This window comes from Aulonocara stuartgranti (genome assembly GCF_965226115.1).
Source record: "Aulonocara stuartgranti genome assembly, chromosome: 6".
In the NCBI taxonomy this organism is placed as follows: Eukaryota; Metazoa; Chordata; class Actinopteri; order Cichliformes; family Cichlidae; genus Aulonocara; species Aulonocara stuartgranti.
This window is the reverse complement of record NC_138944.1, coordinates 18,845,688-18,858,080: the sequence shown is the minus strand read 5'-3', so window position 1 is coordinate 18,858,080 and position 12,393 is coordinate 18,845,688. Positions and strand designations below refer to the sequence as shown.

The window sequence follows — 12,393 nt, the reverse complement described above, 5'->3', positions numbered from 1 at the left end:
TAGTGTGATCACCATGGGTTACTTGCAGAGGTTCATATCACACTTAGTTTTTGTGAAAGTAATTATTCACCAATCACATTACCCTTGAGGTTCAGTCCTTTATATGTATAGAATATGTAAATATATGTTAATCTCCAAACAATGGAGAACTAATGTATTCACTGACAGAAAGAAGTCTTCAAAAATAAATTGCCTAATATGATTCTGTAAACTTCCCACACACTCAGCTATGGCACGCAAAAGCTTTAACTGGCAGAAGCTGTTCTGACAGATCGAAAAAGCAGAATTTCACCTGAGAACCAGATCCAAATGCATGCAGCGAGATGTTTGCATACTCAGTCTCACCAAATGGTCAGAAACACACATCTGAAGTGAAAACAGTGATGGGTTTAACTCTGTGTTTGTGTTTAATTTCAGCATAATCACTGAAAACACTCAAGAGGCAGAAACCCGCAAAGCTATGTCAGTAATTTATTTGTTGGCAAACAACTTTCACTGTTACAACAAATATTAGTTATGAGATCATTCAACGTGGAACCCATACAAAAAGAATAAATAATTAGCAGTAATATTGTAATAATAATCAAGATCATAATAATTTAAAAAAAGAAATGAAAAACCCCAAAAATTAAAAAAATTAAAAAAAAACAAACCCAGTGCCACTTTATTTACTCCTGCCAGCTTTCTTTCCTCTGAGCTTGTTTTGCTGTATTTAAACCAATAAACTGATAAATAAATAATTTCTCTCTTGGGGACATGGCGGGGTTTGTGGAATACATGTGCAAGCTACACTTCATACACTTATTCATTTTCCTGCTAAATAAGTAAACATTGGCTTTCCACATTGGACAGTGCTCTTGTGTGCAGATTTTTCACATTTTCAGTACACAAATATGGTGTAGCCATGATATTTCATTGGTAAGACTGACCCCTTTGTAAAATAGTAGATTCTCTGAGCATTTTTCTGTACAATAAGATCTCAAACAGCACTGTAAGTTATTATCAGTTGCTAGAATATTTGGCAGAGGATATGTTTTTAAAAACTATTTTTGTGCTACGTCTTAAATCTGGCGTCTTTGTAATTTTTCACACCGAGGCCCCTCGCGCAGGGACAAAATGAGATGAGATCCTCTTCCATCAAAAGTCTAAAATGTAGCATTTCCATAGTAATCGCTTCCTTCGTCTCTTAACTACTTCAGTTTCCTGCTTGGTTTAAATCTACACAAGTGGCAAAGTATATAGTAACAACTAATTTGCAAAATGTACGTGACAGTGGTGTTGCTATAAAAAGGACCAGGATGAAGTGTGCGTAGGGTATATGCGTATTAATTAAGGGGTGCTTGACCGCCTCTGCATTACGAGAGAGTGACATGAAAGATTGTTTCTTGCTCGTTCTGCAGTCCTCTCGTGAACAGAACATATCATTGCATTTCAGAACGTTTTCACACACAAAAGGTTTGCAACTTAGGATTATAAAATAAAAGACTTGGTCATATGCAACATTTGTATCTGTATCTGGATTCTGTACAATACATAGAAACAGTTTGTGATTTCTTCATAATCCTTTGATAACGGAAAACTTTTACAGAAGAAAGGAGAAGAAACAGAACTTTTTTTTTCACTTCAGTCTGTTGTAATATGATCTTCCTTCTTTGTTTTCAGTGAAATACACAGTAGCCGCTGTCACTACGACTTGCAGGAATGTTACACCAGCCCAGACACAACTCCAGTTTAGCAGATACGAACAGGAAGAGAACTTCGAACATCAGTTTGATATGGTTACAGTTCAGCCGCCCAAATAATATCAGTGGTTCTTTTTCTTTTCTTTTCTTTTTTTTTTTTTCTTTTTTTTGGGTGATTGTTAGTGAGGGCATATATCATACATCCTTCACTTGATTGGCAGGTAGCGGTGCTTCTTTGGGGCCAGTTTATGCTGTGAACACCAGAGTCTGACGTCCTGCTCTACCCTTTATTGTCGTGGAAACGTCATCCAACGTATGCGTCTTTAAGAGTTAGACAGACAGACAGACATACAGACAAACAGACAGGCAGCTCTTTTCACCCAGGGCTGGGGGGCCTGGGCCCTGTTGTGGTGGTAGTGGAGACTATATGCTATAATCTGCTAGAGGTCCATATTGGTAAACTTGTAGGGCTACGGTCAATCCGAAGATTCCAAATAAAAGTAACAGGTACGGTAAAATTACAGAATCCCTCCCCGTTCCTTTTCTGTTCTGAGTTCAAACATTCCATTCTGGCTTGATGTTCACAAAAAGTCTTTTAGAGCTGCCCTCTCAGTCTGCACCTTTTATGACAGTACATTCAATCCCTGCTTTTAACTGGCCAGTGATGTCTCAATCATATTGTCATGGGCCGCCGTTAATGTTACACACAGTACCTCAATCCAGGGTCGGGCCAGCTCAGTCTGTCAGTCAACAACACAGAATGTTTTCACTGAAAGGTTGAAAGTGTAAAGGTGGGCTGGGGAGGGACAGAAGTCTCGACTGCCTCTATAGACTGGTAACCAGGTGAGAAGGGTCTACAGGCGGCTCCTCGGGTGATGAATCGGACTCATCCTTGCTCCCAGAGACCATATATCCATCACTGCCACCACGGCCCATGTGGTAGTAGCTCTGCAGCTCGTGAAGGTGATTCCTGGAGCCCAAGTTTGGCATGCTCTTATAATAGACATCATCCAGTTCAGGAGCAGTAGCACTCTTACAGGGCTGTAGCTCCCCGGAGCTGTCTTCCTCTCCGTCTGTTAAACCATTCATCTGCCCATCTGGGAGGTCCGTCAGCACTGGCATGCTGGTGTAGAGTGAGTCTCTGTGGTTTGGTGAGTGCGTGTGCTCATCAGTGTGCTCGTTTGTCAGCAGGGGAAAAAAGCTCTCGCTGGTCTCTTGAGGAATGCGCCGTGGCCGGGAGAAACTGTGAGGTGGCGGCGGCGGCGGGGGGTGGCTGTCTGGCGGAGGAGGCCGTGGCGGCAGGAGAGGTGCATTGGACTCCTCTCTGATAATCTCCAAACCCAGGTTCTCCTCATGGGGGAAGGCTACAGAGTTGTCTAGTACCATGGGGCCATTGTCCTCTTTACTGCCTCCCACACATCCACCAACTCCACTGCTGCTGCTGCTGCTGCTGCCCCCTGCCAGGCTCCCTGGAAGAACCAGGCAAGAATCATATTACACCACACATCTCAACATGTTAGCCCACTGACGTTAAATCATTTTGAACAAAAAGCACTGCCACTGCTACCCAAGGCAGAAACTTTAGCATTACTAGTAAAACAAGTATTAAATTTTTTAAATTGTATACTTTATTGACCCCCGTGGGGAAATTCCTCTCTGCATTTAACCCATTCACTCTGTGAAGTTTAAAGTCCCCACTCTAATTTTCAGAAATTAACAACAGATTAAATTAGTCCTGCTATGTGACACCGGACCCAAAGAGAGCGATTTAAAGGATGTCAGCTCATTTGATGTCATTGTCCAGGTTGTCTTGCTTTCGAAATTACAGTTTTACTTGAGCTCACCACTTTCAACAGTGCAATTTTCGCCAGCATCATATGTCTGTTATCCAGTAAAAAAAACCAAACCCCCCCCCCCCCCCCCCCCCCAAAAAACTACTGTCTGCTAGATCTGCCCACTACCAAATGTCACACAGGCAAAGCAAAAGGAAAAAGGATCAACTTCAGGTAAATCTACGCTTCACAATAGCTGCCAAAAGTGTAAAAGTTTGGTATTGACATATCAGCTGTGATAATATGTCGCAGTTGTTTAAGCTGTCTGCGAACGGTTAGAAATAATAATTATTGTAGATTTTAATATGTTGCTCACCACTTCTATTGTGCTGTTTTGTTGAGTTCACCTGAACCCTCAGAAGGAAGGGTTACTGCAAATCATTATAAATGACAGGCTTTTGCTTAATTCAGTTTAATAATCACCTGTCTGCATAAATCATTGTAACCAGATAAAAACCCAGATTCTACTCATTCACCCACAGAAACAAATAAAAAGTGTTTACACGCATTTATAATTACTCTAAGACTATTTTTGTTGTAGTGAGTTAACAAGCAGTGCCACTTAATAAATCGAAATATTTACATCTGTTCAATTCAACCTTCAATTATATAAATGAAACCACATTCACCTCCATTGGCCATGCTGCTGTTCACCAGTTTGTTCATGAGGTTGTGATTGCGCTCCGTGGTTGCTCTCTCATGATTGTTGAGGTAAGATGGGATATAGTTGGACGTCAGCTCCTTGAGGATCTTCTTCTCTAGAGTTGTCTCCTTGTGGTTGCCGTGGGTGCCGTAGCCGGCGCTACGGTCGAGGATCTGGACACAGTCGCTCAAGTACTCACTGCTCGCCATGCTGTAGTTGTTGGCATGGTTACCATTAAGAGGGAGTGTATCCATAACACTGGAGTCTCTTGCGTTGTTCAGGATGCCCTCTGAGAAACAATTTTAAAAAGTGCTAATTATTAAGATGTAAGAAAAAAACAACTCCCAAGTGGTTTTTTTACAAATGAAAGATTTTAATTATTGTTTCACATCGTAGTGGGTGCTGTGAATTGAGGATTAAAAATTAGCAATGATAAATTTCTTGGAAAGAAAAATGCTTCAAGCGTCCATAATTCATTAAGGAGAATCTTCATAAGTACTCTTCTTTTTCAATTGCTGCTAGCACTACAACAATACAAAAAGAAAAGTTAAAATTTCACTGAAAAATGTTTTAAGTAGAACTTCTAGTAATTATACAGGAGTTATTATCACATCTCATCTCCCTGCTGGTCGACTAATACTATAGATACTGTATATCGACTGGAAAACTTTTTGGGGAAAAAAGGTTTTGCATAGGTTGGATTTAAAACATTAAATTGCTTTAAATTCAAGAAAATAATTATGTAGCTGAAGTAGTTTGAGTAATAATGTAGTCCATACTTGTGTCTCGGTATGGTGCTAATGGACAGCATGAGGGAGAGAGAGAGAAAAGAGAAACACAGATGTGAATTTAGACATTGACAGAAACACATTTCAGCCACCGTTACATCAACAATTGCTCAACAACTAAAGGCAAGTTGACAAATTTTAAACACAAAAATCTTACATAATCATTACAGAACAAAATATCTGTGCTTTGTTATAAAGACAGAGAAAGAAACAGCATAAGAATCATATTTAAAATGCTATAAATGTAGATATTAAGCTTATGCAGACACATGCTGTTGCACAAGCAACACAAGGCCAAAATGACACATGCATGTAAAAATAAAAATAAAAGTAAATCTAACATTCATATAAAATGTAATATATAAGAAATATTTCATGGTTCACAAGTAGCTTTTTTAAGATATAGCAAATCTGCAAATAGTAATTTAGATAGAGTTGTATGCATATATGTACAGTTCAGTGTCATTGATCATCTCACTTGGGAACCATAACATGCATGCATCAAAATAGAAAGCACCTTTTAAACTGAAAGAACCATGCAAACTAAATCAATAAATAGATAAAATGAAGCAACTCTATGCTACATTTAAAAATGTTGTTCATAAATGGAACATCAGCCACACCTTGGGTGTTGTACATGCCCACAGCTGGGTTGTTATAGACTGCCGAGTCCCCCAGGAGCGTGTTATAAGGATTGTTAGTACCATGGGGACGAAGGAGAGCATTAGTTATAAGATGATTAGCCATGGCTCCTGGTACAGGCAGATAGAGAAAGAGAGAGGAAAAGCAATAGCCAAGTCGAGAGAGGAGGAGAGAGGAAAAGCAACAGCCAAGTCAAGAGAGAAAAAGAGAGAAGCACTCAGGAGAAAAAAAACAGAGTGGAGATAGAGGTTAAAGGAGAGAACATGTAGCCATTGCAGAGTGGAAGTAAGCAAGAAGGAAAAAAGAAGAAGGGAGAGCGAGATGGAGAGTGAGTGTGTGGAAGAAAGAGGGAGAGAAGAGGACAAGTAAATCAAACAGGCTAACAGTTCAGGGAGAAAGGCAAGAAAAAGCTTGACAAGTCATTCTTGCAGCCATTGCATACAGGCTGAGGGAGGGAAAGGGAGAAGGAGACAGAGAGAGAGAGAGAGAGACAAAGAGAGAGTGCCATAGCTTGGAGCAGACTGTGCTGCAGTTCAATACGCTTGAGCAGAGAAGCATGACTACAGGACAGTTAATGGACAAAGGGGCCACAGAAAGTGTTTTCAGTGCATTTTCTGAGAGACTGCTCATATACACATTAAGACAATGCAAAAAATACAGGCAACAAATGGGCACAACAGCTCTTATGCATTCATCCTCATGATGCTATCGACACTGTATGAAGCAGGCTGTGCTACTGCTGTCTGTGCATGTCATATAGCTTTAAAACAGAGAGGGGAAAAACAGGTTCAAATATCTCTGTGGTTTCAGCATAAACTCAAAGCAAAACATGATAAGAAATAATTATCTTTATCAGTTTTCTTTTCCTTTTAGTACCTTAGCAGCACCACTAATGAGGTGCAGAGATGGCATTATACATGACCAACCACTGTGTATGTGACGACCTAGTGGAGAGTCTGCATCATGCAGTTTTTCTTTTTGCTTTTCTTTTCTGCTCTTTCTAGCGGCTTCAAATGCAATCTTGCTAATATTATACAGTTGTCACTGACTGTGTGGGATCTGAACTTATGGTTATGTAAACTAGCTACATCTACGGATGCATCCCGTACCCAGTAAAATCATGTCTAAAGGCTAGTAAATCTATGAAAAATATAGGGGCACAGCAATTTTTTACTTCCCTAAGGCATTTTTTTCTCATTTCTACACAATGTAAACTATAAACTTATGATTCCTATGCCATTATAACCCAGCATTTAAGAACTACATAAGTCATATATTGTCATAATATTCAAAAAAGGGGAATATATGCATTCTAGATCCTTTCAAATGTATGACTACACAAATTATTCATCAAAACTACAAATTACGGCGGCGTAAGAAATTGTAAGCTCTGACACATCAATCTGCTGCAAAATGGTAAAGGTGGAGGGAAATTTGTCATAGCTGGACACACTGAAATGAAAATCACGTTAAGGATCTGTTATCTTTAATTACTTGAACTGATCCCTCCTTTTCTCGGTGCTGCCAAAAGTCAGCCACCGCTACGTGAATGAGTTATTTACTGGTTGATTATGTGACGTGACGTCATTAGTCTCAAGCTACTGGAACTATTGTTGATCTTAGTTTTGCGGATGTCATCTGTAGATTTCCAGAACGTGTGTGTGTGTATATATATATATACACATGTACATGTGTGTATATATATATATATATATATATATATATATATATATATATATATATATATTGCCTTACTTTAACCTTCCTAGTTTCTGGCTTACGTAAGGTGTTTAGTTGGCCATGACAAAAAATTTAGGTTGCTTCTCCTAATGTTGTTACTGCACAAATGAACCAAAGAGAAAATGATTCCCTTTTTTTTCTCCTTCTGGTCAAGCCTCCAAACAATCAATGTGGCATGTAGCTCAGTGATGCGCCTGTTTTACAACAGACTCTGTGAAAGTGTTGCCACATACACTAAGTAATATAACTACACTGAAAAAAGGCCTTGTTGGATTTACTTAATTCAATAGTGGACACTGGTTGCACACAAATGTTTTGCTTTGGCAGAAACTTAAACAACTGAGTTAAATCAACACAACTTATTCATATTCAATAACCCTGTGCATTTTGTGTTGATACAACGCGATTGAAACATGTTTAGATGAAGTAAGTTAAAGCTCTTGGAATATTTTAATCCTTCACAATTTTGTCATTTTATTTTAACACTATTCAATAACTTTTACCCCAGTACTACTCGGTCACTTAAATACTACATGTTGTCTTCATATTACATAATGTTCAACAAAGTCTAGAGTCTGGTTACCATAAAAATTGAATGGATCTACAACAACTACCATCCTCCTATCTTTATCCTGGTTGCAGGGGGGCTGGGGCATGAAATCCTGTGCAGTGTCGCAAGATTTAACATTGCTATATTATTGACTTACTTCACTCGAACATGATATGAAGAATTTAATCTAGCCTCTCTGCATATAATGTAGTTTCTACACTATATAGTTACACTTAACTTTAAAGCATAAGGCAATTGTGTTAAATACACACAAGATGCTTACATAAATCCAAGAGATGGCCAATCAATTTTTTTCAGTGTACAGCTTCTTTAGTCTGACTCTGTTATTGTAAGCTGGTACTGTCAGAGTTTATTAAATACACATGTGAAAACAGTATTAGCTGATAGACAATTATCTTTTACTGCTAGGGTTCCAGATGAAGTGCATACCTTTGATTTGCAACCCACACCCCCCTTTTTTAAATCTTTTTTTTACATTAAGTAACAGCTACATTTTGAATTAATTGAGAATATCATAGAGTGTTTGAGTTTCACTAAAATGAAAAACAGCCACATACTAACAACTGACTCCTCTATTCCTGAGCATACCACAGAACCTTTTTTTTTTGGTCATTGCTGTGTAGGTCTCTCTTCTTCATTATAACTTAAATGACCTGGGCATAACAAGAAGTCGGTCTCTTATCTGACAATCCAATTTATTCCATTCCACCGTTATCCAATAAGTCAAAGTATGTAGTTATTTCAACATCTACTGGCTAAGTAGCTCCGTGTGGCATTCTTTAAAGTGTGAGGGAAGGAGGAGGTGCGGGAGTCTTAAGCCCTGCCTCACTAAGTGTGTGATAATTCAAGCGCTGACACGCACCATGTCTGCTTTAGTATCAATCTGTCATGCTAACAGCTTATTAGTGGCCTGAAGAAAGTGAGGGCCACACCTCAGCTTAGAGTCTAACAAATGGCAGCATGTGTTCTCTTGTGTGTGTGTGTGTGTGTGTGTGTGTGTGTGTGTGTGTGTGTGTGTGTGTGTGTGTGTGTGTGTGTGCACGTATTTCAAACTGTGTGGCCATTTGGGTATCTATGCCCTCATTACCCTAGCCCTCGGGTAGCCATACCCATTGAGTTCATTCCTACAGTCCATTACACTGTCCTACTCTGAAGGGACTGCAATACACAGCTCTAAATAAAGTAGGGATACACTGAACTGGGCTTATTCATTTAAAAGGTTTGAGACTACAATAGCATACAAATTCTCAGGTGCAAATCCTGCAAAGTTTCGCTCTACTTAAAATGAAACGGGATGCTATGTGATGAGTAATGCTGTGAATTCATCTAAAAATATAACATTAATTTGCATAGCACACTGTATTATAACAAAGGTGTTATGGTGTTTAGTTTAAGTCCTTAACACATACTAACTTAAAGGATTCAAACCTACAGCAGTTAAAGAAACATCTGTCCTTGCAAAAAGAAGATTGGTGCTACAGCACAGTTAGCGCTTCACTCTGTAGATTTAATATTGTGACAATAAAGTAGTTTCAGTTTTGACGGGAGCCTGCCCAGACCTCTCCTTCCTGCGAAAAAGCAGCTTTTGAAGCAGCAAAAATAAGTAAGCGATATTTACACTATCCTGCTAATCTTCCGATCTTCAAGAACAAAATACCATTATCGGTAGTCTGGACCGCAGCTACTTTGCTAAATGACAGCGTATGCTGCCTGTGCCTCCCGCTATTAATAAAGCAGATAGGGTGACAGTGATGAGGATGCAAATTGTAGGTATCCCGTGGTTACCTCTGTTGAGCGTAGCAGAGCTGTTGATGTCTCCAGTGATGAAGGAGGACTCCTGTTTCCTCACAGTGTCATTCCACATCCGCCTGATACGACTCTATACGCATGAGAAAAGAAGCGAGAAAGAAAGAAAAGGGTAGAGACGGTATGGGCAAATTTGTAGAGGGGAAACAATAAAATGCAAGGGAAAAGAAATCAAAGGAAGAGCCAGCAACAGATCAAGGGAGAAAGGACACGACAACAAAGAAGGGAGAGAAATATAGTGAGAAAGTTATAATATATGGGAGGCGATTGGCAAAAAAAAAAAGGATCAAATTAGTGCAGGAGAGGCAGTAAATGGGGAAAAAAACCCAAAGCAACATCCGACAAAAGAGAAACAGGTAGGGAAAAATAATCATACATCAGTGTTTTTTGTACTCCATATACATTTTTTAAGCAACATTGTCTGTCACAGTCAGGGTTTTGGATCTCACACTTTCAACAAAACATCCATATTTTAAGTAGAGATGCACTGAATGTAATTTTACTGGACTATTGCATTTTTCTTTACTATGCTATGTTTTCTAACCTTTCTTTCGTGGAGAATTTCCATTTTTGCTCATAATAAAACATAGAAAAGTTTTTGAAACAGTCAATGTTTTCCAATACGACATCAGGTTACTGAACCTACTATCACTCCCACTCCAACAAACCCATAATCGAGTGCTCCAGGTTACTGGACACAATATTGAGCTTCTTCATTTACTGGCAAACAGTGCCAACAACAGTATATGATGCCAACTGAGCTGGGCAGATCGTGTCAGAGTTGGAGCTAATAAATGCTAAACAAAAGTTACTCTGACTTTGCTCTTATTGCAGAAAAGAGAGTTCTGAAATTACTAATGGATTGGCAGAACTATGAAAAAGAGTACATGGCAGATGGCTACACTGGTAGATTACTGGCAACTGAGTTAGCAGTATGAGGAAGCCAGATACATTTACAGCTTATAAGATATTACATTTTGCTTCACAGAAGTAATATATCTGCACAGCAATTAAAGTTGTTTTTGTTGTCTAAGGTGCACTATCGGCTATACCCTTGATCGGATATACTAGCCGACTGATCGGTGCAGCTCTAATTTAAAGCCCCAAAATAAACCGAATGGCATTCCAACTTAAAGTCGCATTTAATGTGTTTGCCTAAAATATGAGACGAGTTGAAAGTGAACAGCGATGATCCAAAACCCTCATGGCGTTATCTGGCCTCACCTGAGAATCTGCTGTGCTGTAGCGTCCAGGTGTGCAGGCAGGTAAGCTCACCTGTGAGCCTGTGGAGTAGCGGCCCGGGGTCCGCGAGGTGGTGGTTTTACTGGAGGAGGATATAGAAGTCTCCACGCTCTTGCCGCTGCAGCAGTGGGTGCGCAGACATTTGCCGTACTCTTTACGCACCTGGGCCCCAGATGGTGGGAGGAGGAAAAAAGCGTCAGAAACTGTAAATGCACTCTCAGCCAGCGCGTACAAAAGAGGGGGAATTGATTGATGTTTTTGCTTTGACGTTGCACATAATGATGCATATTTTCAAGATGACAGGCCGAGAAAGAAAAGACAAACTCTTCTTCTACTCAACTTCCTTGTGCAAACACTAAACCCATAAATTTAGACATTAGAAGATTAGCTCCATAAACTTTCCCCCATCAACATCCTCCCCAAGCTGCCACATATTCATCTAAAATGGACATATTCCTTAGGGGGAGATGTGATGCACTTGTACACACAGAACATCTGCATTTAGATCCCAATCAAGTTAGAACAAATACGACTGTAATTGCTTTTTAACAAGCTCGTCGGACTGGCAGGCATATATTGCCACATGCTCTGTTTGAACAGCTGTGTGGTGAGTTGCTCCATGCATCTTGGGAGAAACCAAGTTGGGTCGCAGCCAAAGAAAACCTCATCATTGTTCTGAGGACATCTCTCTGGATACCTGATCCCGTGACCTAGCACATACCTAAGTATACTGTGCACACACACCACACTTGTTTACTGGTCATGCACTTGAAACTAAAAATTGTCTGTGGGATGGCAGCCAGATGAGAGTATTAAGCATTTGATGAATCTTCTTTCCATATCCTACTCCTCTTCTGGAGTCCCAGGCACTGACAGTGTGTGGGAGACTGTAAAAGTATCCCGGTGTTATAGGCTCTTCCTGGAAGCCACACATAACTCAAGTATAAAAAAAGTACACACATGTGCTCACAAATGCCAGTAATCCTTTAGGCCAAGGAAACCCAAAAAAATATACTGAAGAGTTTGTTTTGGGGGTTTTTTAAATTATAGAGGACTTGAAAGGCAAACCGTGTGTTAATGTGAGTCATAAAATCATAAAACTCACTTGAGGAAATTACTTCAAGTTTCAGGCAATTAGACTTCAAAACACTCATGCATGTCCTCTTCCTGGGTCCAATATTTAAAACAATTAGAGCTGAATATTATCAAAGTGTATAATATGCTATTTCAGGTGCGATGACCCTGCCTGATGATGGAAAACTTTCTTTGCTGCTGCTAGAAGAAGTAAGACAAGCAACTCAGTTTGTTACCTGCTGCCTCAAGGCAAGACAGACAGTGACAGCGAAAGAGAGTGTTAGGTAGCAAGAATGAAAAGGTGAGAGAATTGAGCAGTAGGGATACTGAATGACCAATCAAACCTCTGTGACAGCTCTGCAGATATTTTTGG

The 12,393-nt window shown here is 39.7% G+C and overlaps 1 protein-coding gene across 1 annotated transcript in view; it reads right to left on the bottom strand.

Annotated features, from left to right (window-relative positions):
- Window positions 1–458: 458 nt before the first annotated feature.
- The window catches only part of LOC309709295 (adhesion G protein-coupled receptor L3-like), a 117,702-nt gene continuing 105,767 nt past the window's right edge, over window positions 459–12,393 (bottom strand). Inside the window, 6 exon segments of the mRNA XM_082537849.1 lie at window positions 459–3,151; window positions 4,144–4,446; window positions 4,937–4,954; window positions 5,569–5,697; window positions 9,684–9,777; window positions 10,980–11,108. Coding sequence (XP_082393975.1) covers window positions 2,508–3,151; window positions 4,144–4,446; window positions 4,937–4,954; window positions 5,569–5,697; window positions 9,684–9,777; window positions 10,980–11,108 — 1,317 coding nt within the window. The 3' untranslated portion in view covers window positions 459–2,507.